This window comes from Polypterus senegalus, chromosome 14, assembly GCF_016835505.1.
Source record: "Polypterus senegalus isolate Bchr_013 chromosome 14, ASM1683550v1, whole genome shotgun sequence".
NCBI classification, from domain to species: Eukaryota; Metazoa; Chordata; class Cladistia; order Polypteriformes; family Polypteridae; genus Polypterus; species Polypterus senegalus.
The window spans coordinates 78,111,097-78,132,084 of NC_053167.1; the positions used below are offsets into that span (position 1 = coordinate 78,111,097).

The following is a 20,988-nucleotide window of genomic DNA, read 5'->3' on the forward strand; positions in this document are numbered from 1 at the left end:
CATAATCAGACTATTTTACTTTCAGCTTCATATTTTACATTTTTAATTCCACCAACAAAACACAGTCAACAGTTACAACATAAATGAAAATAGTTTAGAAACTACGATTTAAACATCAATGGCATTTAAATATTTAAATTCAAATTGTTGAAATCAACATTTAAAAGCATTTTGAACTAGTAAATGCTAATTTTGAGGTGATAATAGTCAACAATGGTGAGTAGAGAATTTGATATTATTATCACTCTTATTTCATTAACCATGATGCATCTGGCAGAATAAGGTATTAAAACCAACATTTAAGATATTTATATTTATTACCTTGCCAAAGTCCTCTATAGCTACATTGTTGCTGGAAAGGATACAAAATATTTTCCTGTGGTGACATCTGCAGCATGATGTCTTGCAGGAATTCATAAATAACATAGTGAATACATTTATCACATTTAATTACTACAGAATTCACAGGATAGTCATCTGACTTTGAAGCCTCTTAACAGGGGTGTCAGATTCATATTGTGGAGTTCCATTGTGATGGATTTTGTTCCAGCTGGAACGGATTATAAAGTTATACAATTGTGAACCTGTTTGTTCTTGACCTGTCAAAGTCACTGCTCTTTATGGTCCACAGGATAAATAAATCAGTCAGACAAACAAAATGGCTTCATTCAAGACTAGTATGAACAGCAGACACTGATGTTCAGCCAATCAACATCTAACCTAAAAGTTCTAAGTCTTTTGTACCTTCTATTTTGTGTTTTGTTACATTATATTAAATACAGGAGTGTAGATTTACAATGACATTTGGTCATTAAGAGGTAAAGAAAGTGAAAACAATGATTTCTACCTGAATACTGGTTATGTATAGAACATTTCCTCCACGTAACACAAAAATACCATCAGCTGCTGGCATGGGACGGCCATCTTTCATCCAAGTAAGTTCAGGTATTGGTACACCAGTAGAGATGCAATGCAGTTCTAAAGCATGGTTCTCAATTACAGACACTTCCTCCGGTATGTCAGATCCATTTATACGAGGTGGGTCTGGAGAATAAGCACAGATTACAATAATTCATTTTTATGACATTTACATAGATTGTTCATCATGGGCAAGATACGGATTTTCCTCAGTTGGAAGTAACCTATACAGTATAATTACTAGTTCAGTAAACTAAAGCATGGCACATAAAGTAAAATAAAAACACAACATGCAAAGCAAAATAATATGCGATTAAACAAAAATGGTTTAGTGTATTAAAGTATGATGTTCATTTGATTTATTTAAGTACTTGAATGTTTTTGTAGAGACCTTTTTAAGAACTTGCATTCAAAAAGGACATCTTAATTATATGATGGTTAGGATTCCTTGGATCAAATCCCAGCTCACTTACAGTCTTGGGGGAGTTTGCACATTTATGTAAAATCATAGTAGGCCTTTTTTTGTTTACACTGGTTCAACACCATGTGCAAGGTTAAAGTGATAAATGCTCTACAGTTGATGGGATGAAGTAATGTTTGTGATCTGAAGGCAAAAACCTAATAATGAACAAAAAATAACTTCTAAAAAGCAAATTTGTATGTCTGACATTTTAAACAATGTTATATCTATGGAAAATAAAAAACATTTTATGTAACTATCAATAAAATCTGCAGTTAAAATAATATCTTCTCTTGTGAGATATTTTATGTGATTTTGTGATTGAACATCTTTCTGCATCTCTTACCCAGAACCATGAGGTCAAAATGTTTGCTGGCTTCTCCTGCTTCATTGGTGGCTACACAGGTGTACATGCCTGCATCCTCCAACTCTGCTCGGGTCATCTGTACTGCTGTGCCTTGATTTAGGATACTAATGTGACCATCTGCAGAAAGTGGCTGGCCATTCTTCATCCATGATAAAGAAGGGGCTGGAGTACCATCACTAATACAGAGCAAAGCTATTGGTTCACCCTTCACCACTACAACTGTCTCCGTTTCTGCAGAAGTGACAAGTCTGGGTGGAACTAGGATGACATGATTGTCAGTTAGTTTGAAAATTATACATTCAGTTGTCCTTTCATTCTTTGTCATTCTTAATAAAAATAAAACAATTGCTCTCACCATAAACTTGCACATTGAAATGTTTATTCTCCACTCCAGCTCGATTTGAAGCCACACAGGTGTAGATGCCAGCATCTGATGTCTGTGCTCTCACCACTCTTCAGGCACGAAATAAAGTTCATAATATATACTTAATCAGGCAACATGCCTCATCTTATAAGTTTAAAACTTATTTATAATCATCCATTAATAATCATTTATTAATTCCTTGGGATTAATAAAGTATCTATCTATCTATCTATCTATCTATCTATCTATCTATCTATCTATCTATCTATCTAATCAACTAGCCACATAAGAACAGTGACATCAATTGACACATGCTACACGGATATGCTAGACTAAGAAATGGTTCCTTCTGACATATATCCAATTTTTAATATTAATTATTTAAAAAATATGTTATGGCATTGGAAGAAGAAGTTTGGAGAATAAGGTGTGAGTCATCAAATACTTAAAATACATAACGTTTCAGAAAAATCACATTAACAATCAAAAAAAAAAAAAAGATGTACCTGAGGACCTGTCCAGCAGAGAGCAAACGGATATGGGAAGAGATTGGGAGAGGAAGGCCATTCTTTAGCCAATTAAGTTGAGGAGCTGGAAATCCATTTGCAACACATTCTATGTTGATAGAACTGTCCAATATTACAGTTAACTCATCAGAATTCCTTCCATTATCCATGATTGATGGAGGGACTGCAGAGAATAATAGATACGAACAACTGTTTTTTACACTAATTTATAGCCTGTCAAATGACAGGGTTATAACAAATGGAGAACAATTTTGATTTTCTTTCAGCACATAAGGTCCAAGTAACATTACCTTGTTAATGCATTTGGTATGTTTGTTAGGATAAAGTCCAACAGATTTAAATGAATGTTTTCAGATGGATTTATTATGGTTACAAAAACTAAAATTATTAAAAATTCTCAAATTTTCATTAACAGGAATATGAAAGGAATAAGAGGCTCAAATAAAAGAACGGTGATAATTTGATTTGGCTTTTAAGGAAAATTTAAATGTACAGAGAAATAATCTTAAAACATAGAAGTGAGAAAATATGAAGGGGAAAAGGATAGAAAATAATCTCAAAACTTCTAGTACTGAAAAAGGAATACTAGTTAGTATGAGATAGATAAAATGAGTCTGTATAATAAAAAAGTTTTAATGACCAGTAGTGGATGTTAAATATTGAAGAGAGATGATTGGCTCTTGGTATAAAAAAGAAACACAATGCTTTTAAATACTAATTTCCTGGATATCATGAGACAGCATTGCAAATTTGTTATGAACAGAGATTGCAAAATTCTTTGATTAGCTTCATAGTTCTGATGAACATCACAATTGCAGTTCTCATTATAAGTGCTTGTGAATGGGGCTGTATGATAATATAGATAATGCTTAATGGTAAGGGGATTACAGTGTCTGCACTGGTGGATCACAAATACTGGGTGCGAATCCTCGTTCAGTTACTGCCCATGTGAAGTTTCCATGTTCCACTTTGTCCATGTTAATGGGTTTCCCTCTGGGTACTCCAGTTTTCCTCTCTTGTCTCAAAGATGAACATTTAAGGTTTATTGAGTAATCTATATGGTACCTATGTGGATAAGAGTGAGAATGTGTTCTGTATGACACTGGAACAAGAAACAGGATTAGTTCCCAATGATGACAGGATAGGCTCTGGCTCCCCAGCATCCATAACTTAGATAAAGTGAGTTTGATAAATATATCTATGGGGCACAACCCCCTTCAAATTTGTATATATTTTATCGTGCACCACGTAGATTAAGAAGCAGCTTAAGGAGCAGTGCGTGTACCCAAGTAGGCAACTTGCTAATTGTGTCTTCTTTGACCTTCGTAGAACTTTCATCCTTCCCCTTCACTGCTGGCCACAGCCTTCATTTGTATAAAGTGGCAGCCCCACTTCTCTTTATAATTACTTCCCTTCCTTTGCCCTTTGCCGCACACAGCATAAAAGGGACTTGGTCACCAAGATTATTACTGACAATATATAGACAGATAAAAAGAGTCAGTTAATTTTCTTTTTCAAAAATGTCACAAAATCTCAATCAAATCAAAGTGTTTTTTGAAATTTTTGGGTATTTCTTTTTCTGTTGTGGGGAGTTACCCCTACATAATGAAATACTGAATTGTCCTTTCTTAGTGGACTGCCCTAGATGTACTGTACCTTCCTGCCACATTTTAGCTTTTTAGCTAAATGTGAAATAGGATTCTTGTTTATGAGTTAGTGAGTCAATTAGTCAACTTTGCATTATATAATGCATATTTAGATATATATTGTCTTTAATGTTATTAACATGTAACTGCAGTCAGCTTCATTATATCTTTTAACATTAGAACATGAACAGCTCTACATGATTTATAAAATTACTTATTTACTCACCATACACATTTAGGGTGAATATTCTGTCCTCTTCTCCTGCTGAATTTGTAGCTACACAAGTGTATTTTCCTTTGTTGGCAGGCTGTGCACCAGTTATACTGAGTGTACTACCATCTGGTGAAATTCTGAAAGTATAAACATAGTATAGATTTTCAGGCTGGAACATTTGAATTCATTTGTGCCTATATTTTGTCCCCATTTCAAAAAACATTTAAAATTCTGATATCTTAATTAAAGATTTTATCCACATAAGTTTATAATTGAAAATTCTGATTTATTAGTAAATGTTTTATTTAGTGCCTTAATTCCAAAATGTATAGTACTTCAGAGAAAATCAACCATGAAGAACAACAGAATTTCTATGCTTACCTGGTATTATTTTCCATCGTCATAGTGAATGTGTTTCCATCCTTTAACCACTGTAATGTAGGCCTAGGAGTGCCTTCTACATTACAAATCAGTTGAACACTCTCATTGACAATCACACTGACGTCACTTGGCATTTCAGAACCTTTAATACTTGGAGGAACTTGAAATGATGAAAAAGTGAAATAAAATAAATCAAAAAGGATGTAACATATTCACCAAAAAGCATTTAAAACAACTTTTTTTTATCAGTCTTCCTTCTCAAATCACATGTGACTAGTAATAGTAATGCTTCATGGCAGATTAGCAAATTCAAACAGGTATTTCCAGCATGCCAACAAATGAATGTAAATGCAGATAGGCTGCTGTTATTCACAGTGAATAATTAAAAATATAAATATACAAATTTATTTATCAATTTAGTTTCCCCAAATGGAGTATGAAACAGTATCATCTCATACCTTTGACAGTATATTGTATTCATGCTAATTTATTTTCTACACAAAAGTAGTAGTTATTATTTATACAGTACATGTGTGTATATATACAGACAGACATGACACCCTATGTCCATAAACACACACGTTTAATCCTTCCTTTACTTTATAGCACCACACAGTGTATCAATAAGCCAAATACTCAGTCCCATCTTCCTTTCTCTCTCTTCTTCTCTTTCTGCCACTCTCACTCATCCACACACAAGCTCCGTCCACTTCCACCCAACTCCGGCTCAGCTAAAATGTGATGGTTTTCCGGTGGCACTTCCTGGTGCCACATGAGCACCCGGAAACACTCTTCTAAGCTCTGATCCCTCTGCCCCGATGCAGACCCGGGAAGCTGCCCTCTCGTGGTCCAGGGGTGGTATTGTCCCTCTCTTGGTCCTTCTGTCCACCACACTATATATATATGTGTATATATGTATGTTATATATTTTTATCTATACTGTCACACACATGCACATGGGAGGCAGCTAAAGGGTTCAAAAAAAGGATAATTCCACGCCGAACCAGGGGATGGCAGAGTGCATTAATCTTTCTCTTACTCCTTCCTTGACTGAACAATGGAAATTCCACCTAGGCTTGATGACATCACTTCTGATACCTGGCTCAGTAACATCACTTCTGGTTCTTGCCCGGATGACATCACTTGCGGTTGTAGCCCTGATGATATCACTTCTGCTTCTGGCCTGGATGACATCATTTCTTCTACCTGACTTTAAAACTGCCATGGTTTTGTCTGCCTACCAGTTCTGTCTTGGACTGTTGTCTGTAAAGACTTGCAAAAATCAGCTCCTCACTTTTGACACCCAATTAAAAGTATACGGGTGGCTGCCCCCAAATCTTTTTCTTTTATAATGCATAAATATATATATACATACTGTGGCACGCAAATGGGGGTGGTACCCAGCTGTGATGCCCAGGAGGACCGGAAGAGGGCTTGTGCCTCCTCCACACCATGAGGGGGTGACTGCCCTGGTGGCTTTGGGGACCACGGGTACAGAGCTTTGAAGCTCAACCCTGTAGGGGCCCGTGGTCACTGCCAGGGGGCACCAAGATGCCTACAGAGCCCTGGACCTCACCACTTCTGCCATACCTGGAAGTGCTGGGGGGGAAGAGGATCAGGAACACCCGGAGTGCTTCCGGATGCAAAGCCAGTACTTCCGCCACACTGGCTGGGGAGTGCCAGTGGAAGATTGCCAGGAGGCACCTGGAGCACATACGGGTGTGTATAAAAGGGGCCGCCTCCCTCCATTTGATGGCTGGAGTCGGGTGAGGAGAAAGACAAGGTCTTGGAGAGGAAAGGAGGCGGCCTGAAGAGAAACAGGCATTGAGTTGTGAGGCCTGGACTTTTGGGGACTTTGGGGGTTGTGTGTGCACAATTGTAAATAATAGGATTGTTAATAAACGTGTGTTGGGTGTAACAACGACGTCCGCCTGTCTGTGTCCAGGCTGCTTACCACACAGAGGAAACACATTTTAGTGCTACATCATAAAATTAGTCAATTATTACATCATGTTATTTATATGTAAATTCTGCACTCCTTTCTTTTTGTACAAAATGGTCTGTGAACCTGTCATACCAAATGGGAGTCTTTTACAGAGGCTTGACCAGTTTCTTCTTAAAGGCCAGCAGAGCAAGGTTGCTTAAACGGTTTTGGTCCATTATGTTGTGGCTGTACAACTTCAATGAGTTTTAATGGATTGTGCAGTCACAAGAATGTCTGAGAAAAAAAATCACATTAGGTGACCTGCAACAAATTATTGCAGATTCTGAATGAACTGGCCATTGAGTTGAACAGCAATGTAAATTCAACAGTACATATTTAAGAAATTTGTCTTCATGACATTTTAGAATTGGCAGAGCTTCCCTTGTAGTCTTAGAGCAGTCACCTCTGATATATATGCTGTGGTTTGTAAAATGTTTACAAATAATTTACTTTAACGTACCTTGTACATCCAGGTGATATATTTTTTGTGCCTTGCCTTCTATATTTGATGCCACACAGATGTAGGTGCCAGAATCTGAGAGCTGTGAACGTGCAATCTGCAGTTTACTGCCTCCAGATAAAATATGCATCTCTAGGGACTCTGTATTTTCTGGAACATAAATAAATTTTCTTATTTAAAAATATTTACTCTTCCATTCAGCCCTTCATGGGCAAAGTTTTTCCTTGAGAAGCCAGAGCTATTCTGCCAGCATCGGCTGCAAAGCAGGACATACAGTATACATTGAATGCTTTAGAAGTTTAAATTAAAAGTTTGATAGCTTACAAGAATAAATAAATTAACTTGATATTTACAATCTAATGTCCAACATTTAATTATTCACTGGGGTTTATGTGAGCCACTTAAATTAGGGCACAGTGGATGAGTTTAAAGTGGCACCAGAAATCAAATCTTTTTTCTTTTCTACATTTAGGAAGTAACCGACCCAGAAGGGAATCCTTGACCCCAATTAAACTCTGCTCGTCAACCTGCATCTATGGACCATTGAAGCATTAAAACACTCAAGGACCCCCTCAGCCTGTAGTAAGTTAGTTGCGCTATGTTGGCCTGAACTCTTTCATTACAGACTGCTCATCACCTCATCAAATGGGAATTTCCCCTGCTGGACTTTAAATCTTTGTTCTCTCCACCAGTTCATTTTACACTGACATGGTAACCTCAGTTTTACTGTATGAAAATAAATGGGTCAATATTTGAAACTATTTTAGTTACTTTATTTATCACTTACCAACTGGTCTACCATTTTTTAGCCAGGTCAAAGTAGGAGGTGGGATGCCAGTTGCATCACAAGCAAAAGTGACAGGATTGCTAATTGTCTCTAACAGTCTCTGTTCTTTTGGGCCATCAATGCTGGGAGGCACTATATGAAGAAAAAAAGATTAAAAAAAAGCCTGCAAATTCTATAGAAAAATATACAGTATTATATATATTATAGTTTAAAATAGGGCTGCAGCAAACAAATACTCAATTAATAATCAATTAGTTGGCCAGTTATTATTTTGATCAAACAGTTAATATGGGTTTTAAGAAATTCAAGGCTAGAACAAAGGTTCAAGCATCATATTCAAAACTGAAAAGTTGTATTCCCTGTACAAAGCTCTTTCCTTCATAACAATACATCTACACTTTAAAATTTCCCAAATAACTGCACAGTAACAAGTCAGTCAAGCATAACACTTTAACGGTTTTAGTCGACATCAAGGGCCAGAAGGCTAAAACCACTGTTAAGCATCAACTGAAGTGGAATGGGTCTAAATGCAGCCTACAATACCTATAACATCAGTCACGTAATTCTCAGAAGATCACAGAACAATGTCAGTCACAAAATGCTCTCCGATGACAAGAATCTAACTGCAGACCTGAACAGCCAATTGGATTGCACATTTATGATAATTGGTTTACTCGATAGCTGTCAGTAGTTGAGTTAGATAACCCACAACCCTAATCGTAACCATAGAGTAACTGGACATGCAATGGGCATTATGTAATTCTGTGCATGTTACATGTGGATGTCATTGGTAATGCGGGCTGCAGATACACTCTTTTGGCTGAAGTTGCCTAGGGCCTATTATTTGATTTTATCTGCTAGATAAAGACCACAAGATGAACTCAGTCTCCTTTGATATCATCAAAAAAAATCATCCGCTAAGAAAATTACTATCAGATAGTGATTTTGAACTACTAATAAGATCCAGTAGAAAGTAACATTGAGTGTGCTTCTGGATAAATGGGAGATGAATCACCATTACTCTGATGTGTTTTCTTTTCAGGTGCTCATTGTGGTGGTTCCATACCTTAATGAGCTCATTTTTACAGATATTGAAAAAGATGATTATCTTAGCATATATGAAGGTGAAATAACTTCACACTTTTCTTCTTTGGTCTCCGATTATTTATCCTATTTGTATCCCCTGTCACTGTCTATCTCAAAATAGGATTAATGTTACTCTTGAAACGAAATTAACTAATTGATAACAAAATGTTTTTTCAACTACTTTTATTGTTGATGATTACTGATTAGTTGTTGCAGCCTTGGCTGCAAAAATAAGATGCAATAATAACATATAAGCTTGATATGGGCCCAGAAATTTAGAATAGGCACTATATATTAATATGTTCAATAAATTTAAATTTTTTTATGTTCCTAATACCAGACTTACTCAAAAGAAGCTTGTGATATGATGTTGGTAAAGAATATTGTATCTTCACAGAAACCAATGTTAAAAAGTATGTTCCTCTAAAAATCTTAAATTCTATGAATATCCTTTTATTGAAAACCCAAGTAACCCATTGCCTGCTGTTTGGGACAACTGCCAAAGCAAGTAAAAAAAGGAAACATCCCATGCAATTAATCTGATTTATAGTTAGGTCCATAAATATTTGGAAAGTAGCACCATTTTCATAATTTTGGCTCAGTACACCACCACAACAGATTTGAAATAAAGCAATCTTTATGATGTGATTGAAGTGTACATATTCAGCTTTATTTTAAGGGATTTACCAAAAATATCTTATGAGTCATTTAAAAATGACAACCATTTTCCTGTGGCCCATTCTGAGGTTCTCTCTACAGCAGGTTTCGTTAAAGGTATCTTTGTACTTTGCCCCGCTCAGTTATCCTTCGATTCTGACTAGTCTCCCAGTCCCGAACTCCACAGCAAGATGCTACCACCATCATGCTTCTACCATGCTGAAATAGTACTGCGCAGGTAATGAGTGGTGCCTGGCTTCTTCCAGACATGAGGCCAAACAGTTCAATCCTGGTTTCACCAGACCAGCGAATTTTGTTTCTCATATCTGAAAGTCCTTTAGGTGCCTTTCCACAAACACCATGCTGGTTTTCATGTGTCTTTTCCAGAGCAGAGGTTTTCATCCAGCCACTATGCCAAGAAGCCCAGATCGGTGAAGTGTTGTAGTGATTATTGTACTCCTGGGGGTTTCTACCATCTCCACAAATGGTCTCTGAAGCTCAGTCAGAGTGACCAACAGGTTCTTTGTCTCTTCTCTTACCAAGGTACTTCTCCCAAGATTGCTCAGTTTGGACATGTGGCCAGCTCTAGAAAAAGTTGTAGCTGTTCTAGACTTCTTCCATTTAAGGATTATGAAAGACACTGCGCTCTTTGGAACTCTTTATCCTGCAGAATTTTTTGTAGCCTTCCCCACATCTGTGCTCCTGTGTCTAAGCTCTGCAGGCAATTCCTTTGAGCTCATGGCTTGGTTTTTGCTCTGATACATAATGCCAACTCAGTGACCTTATATAGGCTACTAATTTGAATTGACCACAGGTGGACTCCAAACAAGGTGTAGAAACATCTCAGCAATGATCAATAGAATGGGATGCACCTGCTCCAAAGGGTCTGAATGCTTGAGTAAATGTGATATGTCAATTTTTTGTTACTAATAAATCTGGAAAAAATTATGAAATCCCATTTTTGCTTTGTCATTCCACGGTATTAAGTGTTGCTTGAGTATTAAAAAAATATTTAAATGATTTTTAGCATAAGGCTGCAACTTAGCACAATGTGAAAAAAGTGAAGGGGTCTGAATAATTTTTGAGTGCACCTTATGTTTTTCCCTTTTATCTTTAAGGTTAGGGTTAGGGTTATAATTTTTTCTGTAATGCTTCACCACATTAAAAAGTAAAAACTTGAAAGGTATCTCACAATAAAAGCTGTAAGTTCATCATAAATGTTTTTCTCCCTGATTTCACATTAGCATTAACAGGGAGTAATGTGTTCTCGTTCACCACAGGGCACCAAACATAAAACAACTGATATTCGGCAGACCAAAATCATACAACTGCTTTTGTAGTTGGTTTATTACACTGTATTTTAAATGTTTTTCTCTGCTTTACTAAGAACAGTAGAGACAGTGAAAAATGTGTACGTAATTAGTAACAAAAAAAGCTTAAAAGGCTCACACTACAGCATAGTCATTTGCCAAACAATTATTTCATATTTTTAGAAACTTTCGACTTACTATAAACATTGAGATGGAAGTTTTTGTCAACTTGTCCTGCAATGTTTGTTGCCTTGCATACATACTGGCCTGTATCTGATACCTGAAACACAGTGGTGTACACGTGATCATTCTAGCTGTGGAATTCATAATCATAAACTAAAACACTAATGACTTTTAAAATGTGATTTACCTCTGCTTTTGTAATCTCTAGTATCTGTCCTTCAGCCAAAATTTTGATGTTGGCAGAATCTGCAATCATTCGCCCATTTTTGTACCAGGTAATCATAGGCGGAGGAATAGCATTTGATTCACATTCCAGAGTAACTGAATTTCCAACCCGTACACTCATAGCAGTTGGGGAATCTCCAGAGTGGTCCTTTATGCTTGGGGGAACTAAGAATACATGTAATAAATACCATTAACATGACATTCAGAAACTACACTTTCACTTTTACAAGATTGTTTTTACCTATTTCTTAGTGAATAAATTTAAAACTGTGTGTTTGTGTAGTTATTAATGCCAAAACGTCTCATCTACAATGGAATGCTTTCAAAGGTACACAGAAAGGGGTACAGTCTCACACCAGTAATCAAACACCCCTGAGAAGATGGGATTACAGCAAAAGCAATTCACATAACTTTGAAACTCTCTTAGGTTTTTGTTTTGCCACACTAGGAACTCTACATTTAAAAAGACCAGCACTAGTGATGAAAGAAAAACTTTGTGAGAAGTATCAATCAATGCTTTATAGTTTATACTGATGTCTACTTGCTAAAAAAACACAGCCACTACGGTCCTAGACTCTGTTTACAAACTTATATTTTAATATACTGAGGAGAAAACAAATGGAAAGGTAATGCACACTTACCAAAGACAGTGAGAAATATTATTTTTTCCTTCTCTCCAGCCTGATTTACTGCTACACAGCTGTATTTTCCTCCATCTGAAAGTTTTGCACGCAAGATTTGCAGTGTACGCCCTCCTAATACAAAAACAACATATTTCAGTCAAATACTCCAAACTTTAAAGTCAATACAGCCAGTGTGCAGAGTGCAGATGGTGTTTGATGATGTATTAAACAATGATGCTTAGTATTTATCATCCTTCTTTCATATGTTTGGTCCAAAACATAGCGATTATAATTTCAATATAATAAACAGTATTTGGAAGAAATAAAGTAAAAAACCTCAGTTAAATTTACTTTGAACAAATACCAAAATTACAATATGGGTGATTGATTTTAGTTTTGTTATAAGAATATGTAAAGAAACACTTTAGTCTCTCATCAAATAAAGCTATAATTATTTCTATGGAACAGAAAAATTGTAAGAGTACTCTTTGTATGTTTTAGTTCAGTATAAAATACTGCAAGCTCTATTTAGCAGTGCACTCATACTTCACCAGAACAATGTGGAATACCTGGGGCAGTACAATGGCTATAACTAATACCATAGTGAAACTGTTAATAAATGATGTATGAGTAAAACATTTTTTAAATATTTTTATACGTACTATCTACAGCTATTGTACTCACAAACTAAACGTTCCACTTGTCCGCTGAGATTACAACTCACCAGGCATAATCAGCATATTTGAGTTGTGCTGTACAGGTTTTCCATCTTTTAGCCAAGTTAAAGCAGGAGGAGGAAAACCTGTAGCCTCACACGTCAAGGAAATAAAGTTGTTCAGCACCACTGTCACATTCTCAGGATTCATTCCCATAATAATAGGTGGAACTTGCAAAAAGAAACAAATGTTAGTTATCTCTTACATAAAACAACATCAGGTTTTAAGAAGATCACTTTATTTTTAATTCTGAGTCCGTAACTTAAATTAACTTAATTAACTCTTGCAAAATGACATTACACCACTTACCATGTACATTGAGATTGAAATACTTCTCTGCACTTCCTGCTGCATTTTCTGCCACACATACATATCTTCCTGTGTCTGTTATCTGGCTACGTGTGACCTAATCAAAAAAAAAAAATTCTCATAAAAATACTGCATATATATATTCTTTTGTGTAAAATTCATTGAAATTTTCACTTAGCCAAAAAGCCATTTTTAGAGGTATACTTGGTAGATTTGCTTTACATATTTTGAGGCAAAATAGAAACTATTATTTGTACTGTACCTGCAGGGTTTTACCATTGAAAAGAATTTTTAGTGACTTTCCTTCTGTCACCGGCCTGCCATCTTTCAACCAAGAAATTTTGGGAGCGGGGCTGCCACTGACCAGACATTCCATGATGGCTGTTTTGTTTACCAAAGTAATCATCTCTTTTGGAACGTCTTCGTCTGCTCCCTTTATTATGGGTGGCACTACAGAAAATAACAAAAAAACTTTAGTGTATTAATTGCATCCTGAATGTTGGGTAAGCCCACTATTCCCCCAACACAGTGGTTTTACATGGTGTTACTGGATAATATGATGACTATATTCCCATAATATTTTGGCTTTGCAAAACAGTTCATTGCACAAATCAAAAACACTTTATATTGGGTGGCTTATACTTACTTTTCCCTTGGTATGGTTATAATAGTGATTGCCTTAAAATAAATGCAACAATAGGGTTTCCATTATGCAAATGATTTTCTGAGCTGAGCAGTGTGAAAAGGAGCAGCAAAAAGAAACATTTGTTTGGCTAACTGAGGGTGAATTCTGGGTCTGTTTGGCAAGGCGGGTTATTTATTAACCTCTATGTCTTTTCTTTATGTTTTGGTTCCACAAAATTCATGCATGCATAACTTTTTAAAATGGAAACCTTTTCTTGCATCCTCTATCAGTATCACTGACTACTGTATTCATATAACTATATGTAGGTTAAAGCATACATCAGTGGTGTGAATAAAATGTATCTTAATTGAATCTAATTGCTTAGTTGTAGGCTAATGTAGCATTTGAACACAAAATCGACCAATGAGATCATGTATGTAGATACAGTATTGCATTATAAAGAAATAAATGGAGCAAGTAACAGTCACAGAGATGATCTTTGAAAGTTTCTTACTTTATTACCTTGCTGATAAATACAGTATGTTTTCATTTCCAGACAGACAGACAGACAGACAGACAGACAGACAGACAGATAGATAGATAGATAGATAGATAGATAGATAGATAGATAGATAGATAGATAGATAGATAGATAGATAGATAGAATTCTTAGTTAATCATATAGTAAAAAGATCTTGCAGCAGAAATTCAACAAAACAGAATACAGCAACAAAAAAGTGCACTTTAGTTTGGGGACAAGTTAATACCCTTCAGAGGCTAAAAGATCAAAGCCAAACAGACATTAGAAAGTGGCATAAATAACCTCACTCAATGGTGGCAGAAATAACCTCACTTAGTGCTCACACTTTGATCTTTCTGTTGTTGACAGTGCCTCTCTGTTAATTCAGAATGGAACTGAAAGAGTAAGTGGCATAGTCCATGATGGCCAACATTTTATTAAGTGTACTTCTCTGAACCACTACTTCCAGAGAGTCTCACACTACTTATAACACATATCTAGAATTCTTTTTCAGTTTTTGGCTTTTGCTGGTATCACCTGCACTAATGTAGCTGCCCAAGCAGATTGCTGCATAATATATTTCTACTGTTACAACAGATTTATAAAATATCTGTAATAGATGCCTGTTACCGATATTCCACAAAGCCTCGACCTCAAAAAATAACAGTGCCTTTAACACTTCTTAAACCAAACTTCAGTGGTGATAGACCACTCCTGCCTATTGTTCTGATGCACAGGGCAGGGCAGTCATATGTGTACTGTATATGGCGATGTCTGACACACAGCCATATAGCCATACAAACTGTGGTCTGCTAGTCGACAGTCCATTATTCAGTTAGATTCATCTACATCAACTATTAGGCTAGCGTCTATATATTTATGATATTATTTATTTCATGTATCTAAGAATTATTAGCATCAAATATGCACAAAGAAGGTATACAGTATAAAACTGTATATCAACTTTCTGAACCTTTTTTTCCCATTATAAATGAACTGGAGGTTATCCTATCAATAAAAAGTACAAGAGAGATACAAAAGCACAATTGTATAACATTTCATCAAATTACACTCATACACACTCTCAAACTCATCCATAAGGTAAACTGTCTTAACATATATGCCTTTGTGAAATAAGAAACAAATTGGAAAAATCAGAGAAAACCATCTCAAACTCCATACACCTAAGCAGCAAACTGTCTCCCTGCCTTCTAGCAGGAGTTACTGTTCTGTTTATTTAATTTGTTACCACTAGACAGGAAAACAGTTTTTAATTCATGGCCATTCGGAAATGTCATGCTCACATACAGGCATCTACTCGACCTGACCAGTAATGCAGAATCCATGATGCTTGACATTTTATCACTTGTTTTGTGTATTAGTCATTTGCTCCATATGTAAAATATTTTTGTACCTGACCTCTGTATTTTTATCTTGACACTCTTTTATGTTTATTGATATTTAATATTGTTGTTTAGTACCATTTAAATGTTAGATATCCATATGTACCGCACTGTGAACCTGTATTGTGTACTGTATTTATATTATATAGGAAATATTTGTGTACTAGGCAACAACTGTTAGATTAGGTACACTGCATTTAACTATAAGGTTTAATGACAATAAACTGAATTGAATTTAATGGAATCAACCAGTCAGAGAATGAAACCCAGGTTTAGCAAAAACAGCACTAAATACTTTGTCATCATCCCAGCTTTTCAGGAGTATTACTTTTAAAAAAAGAATCTCCAGGAACTGTGATACCACATATGGAGCTGCTTTTCAGTATAAAACAGTTCTTTATTACATAGTAAATTAATGAAATGTGAAAAAATCAAGTTCATTTCCACTCACACAGCACTCTGACTTCATAGTGAATTGAGTCTTCCCCAGCCTCATTTATGGCAACACATGTGTATTTTCCAGCATCCTCAGGTAGGGCTCTAGGAATCTGCAATATGCGCCCACCTAAGAGAATACAATACAAAGTTACAAATCAATAAACCTGGAAACATGATAAGCATTTCCCAATAGTCTTAATAATTTTAACAGTGTTTACCTGGCAAGATTAAAACCTTGTCACTTGAAGCTAAAAGCTGGCCATCCTTATACCACCTTAAAGTGGGAGGAGGTACTGCATTGGTTTCACAGTAGAGAGAAATTGGATTATTAACAACTACATCTTTGATATCTGTGCCACTGTTGTCTTCCATATTGCTCTTCTCTTTTACTTGTTTGGTGAAACTTGGAGGAACTACAAAAAAGCAACCTTGGATTATACATTGTATTGTAACTGTTGTCACGTCATTCTCATATGAATTTTCCTAAATATAGCACTTATACATGGTAAATTATATCACTGAAACTTATTAATTGCATTATGTTTTATTCTTCTAAAATAAACATAATTACAGAAGTTGATATTCATTTTGAACAATATTTTTTTCATATATATATCATATATATTATGCTAGCAGCTCAAATTGGTTTTTGTCAGTATACAGTACTGTAGATTTCTCTATAATTCATCCTTAATAATCTAACTGAAATTTTCCTGAAGATGTTGTCATCAGTTTACTGCTGAAATACATAATCATTGAAAGCTCAAAACATTTTGCTTACAAGTATACTTGTATACTTAATTATTCAAATATTATTTACCTAGTATATTTACATCAAAATCTTTTTCATCTTCTCCCACAAGATTGGATGCAACACATGTATAACGACCAGTATCTGATATCTGAGCTCTCCTCAGCTGAAGGATGCGGCCATTTGCAGTTATACTAACATGGTGATTAGCATTTAAGGCCTGTAAAGATAAGCATTTGATTGGTGCATGAAGGCAGTCATAAAGAATAAAATGTTTTGAGACAAAAAGTATCTTTTAGGTCTTAAATAAACATATACATTTAACTCTAAGCTATTATAGCTGAGATATTAAAATTGAAAACATATTGTAATGCTGAGCAATATTGATTCCACTATAAATACTACAGTAGGGATTAGTTAGTGTCACATAATCAGTATGAGTTACATATAAAAAATACATAATGTTAGGACTTATTTCATAAAAATGAAATATGCTTTGATCAAAAATAAAAATTAATTATTGAAATTATTACTTTAAGTATGCTTGGAAAAAAATATTTAATGCTATAATGACAAGACTCCAGTTATCTTGTGATGTGCATGAAAGATTGATTCAAATATTGTTTTAGCTGAAAAAAAAGAAAAATAGATCATTTTAAGAGATGATTGCTACTTATAGACTATACAACAAAAATTGTAAATACATGGAAAACTTCCATGTAAAAAACTTCACAAAAAGGGGCAGGTGGAAATAAAACAGTAAGTAAATTAGCAACAATAGTAAATTGACATTAGTACTTAGTTACATGGAAAGGTTATATCGATTTTTTCCTAAACAAATATGAAGAAATACCACAAGTACATATTAGATGACGGGTCTTCAACCTGTGCCTGGAACAGGGGAGAGTCCTGAGGCTTTGGAAAACATCTGGCATCACCCCAGTCCCAAAGGTATTACATCCTGATGAGCTGAATGACTTCCGGCCTGTCACCCTGACATCACATGCGATGAAGACCATGGAGCGGCTACTGCTTCACTACCTGAGGCCACAGGTCCGCCACGCCCTTGAACCTCTGCAGTTTGCATACTAGGAGAAGGTGGGAGTGGAGGATGCCATCATCTATATGCTACACCGATCCCTCTCCCACTTGGACAGAGACAGTCGTGTTGTAAGAATTATGTCTCTGGACTTCTCTAGCGCCTTCAACACCATCCAACCTCTGCTCCTTAGGGACAAGCTGATAGAGATTGGAGTAGATTCATACCTGGTGGCATGGATCGTGGACTATCTTACAGACAGACATCAGTATGTGTGTCTCGAGAACTGCAGGTCTGACATTGTGGTCAGCAACACAGGAGCACCGCAGGGGACTGTACTTTCTCCGATCCTGTTCAGCCTATATACATCGGACTTCCAATACAACTCGGAGTCCTGCCATATGCAAAAGTTCGCTGATGACACTGCTATCGTGGCCTGCATCAGGAGTGGGCAGGAGGAGGAGTATAGGAACCTAATCGAGGACTTTGTTAAATGGTGCGACTCAAACCACTTACACCTGAACAGCACCAAAACCAAGAAGCTGGTGGTGGATTTTAGGAAACCCAGGCCCCTCCTGGACCCCGTGATTATCAGAGGCGACTGTGTGTACAGGGTGGAGACCTATAAATACCTGGGAGTGCAGCTGGATGATAAATTGGACTGGACTGCCAATACTGATGCTCTGTGCAAGAGAGGACAGAGCGGACTATACTTCCTTAGAAGGCTGGCGTCCTTCAACATCTGCAATAAGATGCTGCAGATGTTCTATCAGACAGTTGTGGCGAGTGCCCTCTTCTATGCGGTGGTGTGCTGGGGAGGCAGCATAAAGAAGAGGGACACCTCATGCCTGTACAAACTGGTGAGGAAGGCAGGCTCCATTGTAGGCATGGAGCTGGACAGTTTGACATCTGTGGCAGAGCGACGGGCGCTGAGCAGGCTCCTGTCAATCATGGAGAATCCACTGCATCCACTGAACAGTATCATCTCCAGGCAGAGGAGCAGCTTCAGCGACAGACTGCTGTCACTGTCCTGCTCCATTGACAGACTGAGGAGATCGTTCCTCCCCCACACTATGCGACTCTTCAATTCCACCCGGGGGTAAACGTTAACATTATACAAAGTTATTGTCTGTTTTACCTGCATTTTTATCACTCCTTAATATAATATTGTTGTTTTATCAGTATGCTGCTGCTGCTGAAGTATGTGAATTTCCCCTTGGGATTAATAAAGTATCTATCTATCGATCGATCGATCAATCGATAGATAGATAGATAGATAGATAGATAGATAGATAGATAGATAGATAGATAGATAGATAGATATTTTAGATTAACATAGGTCAACTGACACTTCTAATTCATTTCTTTGGTTTTAAAATTGTGAATTATTTTACTTTATCAATTTAATAAAACATGGCTCATGTCTTTATTATGATCTGACAGAGGCAAAGGTATTTTAAATTTAAACAAGAAAATAATGCTGCTAGGACAGGCCAGTACTTTTGACTATAAAAGGCAAAAAACAAAACACTAAAAATACACAAAAATATGTATAGGGTGGTCCAGATCTAATTATGCAATTTTCTTTACGCTATAACTTATTAAGTTTATTACACAGAAAATCATCAGAAAAATCCTGGACCATCAAAAAGTGTGCAAACTGACGTCATGAAGAATCGTCTTAGCGCTGAACTGGAATCGTCCCCGCTTAAATCAAAGTCATCCAGACGATCTAGATGTGCATAATTAGATCTGGACCACCCTGTATAATAACACGAAAAATGCTTTTGAGCAATAACATCCTGTATCTATTGCCTACAGGCAATAATCCTGGGGTTACTTTAGAATCAATAATTAACACACACCCTTTTTATGAGATGCGTAAGAAAATTACAGTAACCAAAGACCCCCCACACACTCAGGTAGAGCAGGCAAACTCCACACTGACACTGACCAGGCTGGGATCAAACATTTACTCCACCACCATATGTACAATGCTTGGATTCCTAAAATATGAAAAGGGCAATGAATATTGCCTCTGATAGGAAAAAAGCAAATGATTACCTACTATATAACAAAGTATTTTGCACAATATGAATTAAATTTTGAACACTAAAATGATAATTAACAGACTGTCAAGTTCATTTACCTGCCCATCCTTGAACCAACGCAGAGTAGCAGTGGGAAAGGCCTGGGCTTCACATTCCAGAGTAAGGCTGTTATTCACTTTGATTTTTATTTCTTTAGGAGAGAAATCATGTAGGTCTTCCTTGCTTATAATAGGAGGGACTTGTAAAACAAACAAATGAAACATTTTATAAGTAATGTAAAGCAACCTGCAGCTAATTTGCTAAAGGAACTGAAAGACAGCAAAACCTTTCTTGATATTACTTAGAAGGGAAAAGTTACAAATGTGATTCTGCTCTATAAAGGAACAGATTTTAATAAATTATAAACTAGTACACTTTATGCTAAAACTTACAAAATATCAGTTATATTTATTTCAATATAGAATTCTTCATGGTAGAATGAAAAGTGTATGCTGACTCTCTCAATATAAAGACAATTCAGATGGTGCATCTTAAATAACATGTCTCAGTGTTACTAACTTCAGAAACAAGGTTGCATTCTGCCTCTTTATTACACTTGCTACACGCATTGACTACTTGCTTTTAAATAGTAAACAACAGATTTTTTATAAAGCAATCAATTTGACAAAAAGATGTATGAAAAGAGGTCTGTTGCATTTAGAAAACCTACTACAAGAAAGAAAACATAGACCTTTCTGTATAATAGCTTATAATAAAGAATGCATCTGGAATAAAAACAATGCTGCTACTATTAAGTCCTCTGTTGTTCTGGACAGACAAAAATGTTTTAAGAGAACAACCATGGCTGTAAACAAAACAAAAACAAGAAAATGTCATATACACACTTTTGATAAATCAAATTTATGCATCCTTTCGATGTGACTCTGGACTGAAAACTGCACAGC

The 20,988-nt window shown here is 36.1% G+C and overlaps 1 protein-coding gene across 2 annotated transcripts in view; it reads right to left on the minus strand.

Annotated features, from left to right (window-relative positions):
* The window catches only part of hmcn1 (hemicentin 1), a 280,760-nt gene that overhangs the window by 51,350 nt on the left and 208,422 nt on the right, over window positions 1–20,988 (minus strand). For both annotated transcript variants that reach the window (XM_039735773.1, XM_039735774.1), the window contains exons 52-69: window positions 20,143–20,282; window positions 17,024–17,174; window positions 16,422–16,616; window positions 16,217–16,330; window positions 13,480–13,667; window positions 13,218–13,314; window positions 12,917–13,078; window positions 12,211–12,324; window positions 11,532–11,734; window positions 11,360–11,441; window positions 8,109–8,240; window positions 7,322–7,471; window positions 4,878–5,037; window positions 4,509–4,633; window positions 2,616–2,799; window positions 2,101–2,198; window positions 1,725–2,003; window positions 848–1,044 (exon numbers count right to left, since the gene is read on the minus strand). In XM_039735773.1, coding sequence (XP_039591707.1) covers window positions 848–1,044; window positions 1,725–2,003; window positions 2,101–2,198; window positions 2,616–2,799; window positions 4,509–4,633; window positions 4,878–5,037; window positions 7,322–7,471; window positions 8,109–8,240; window positions 11,360–11,441; window positions 11,532–11,734; window positions 12,211–12,324; window positions 12,917–13,078; window positions 13,218–13,314; window positions 13,480–13,667; window positions 16,217–16,330; window positions 16,422–16,616; window positions 17,024–17,174; window positions 20,143–20,282 — 2,771 coding nt within the window. The remainder of the gene's footprint in view (window positions 1–847; window positions 1,045–1,724; window positions 2,004–2,100; window positions 2,199–2,615; window positions 2,800–4,508; window positions 4,634–4,877; window positions 5,038–7,321; window positions 7,472–8,108; window positions 8,241–11,359; window positions 11,442–11,531; window positions 11,735–12,210; window positions 12,325–12,916; window positions 13,079–13,217; window positions 13,315–13,479; window positions 13,668–16,216; window positions 16,331–16,421; window positions 16,617–17,023; window positions 17,175–20,142; window positions 20,283–20,988) is intronic.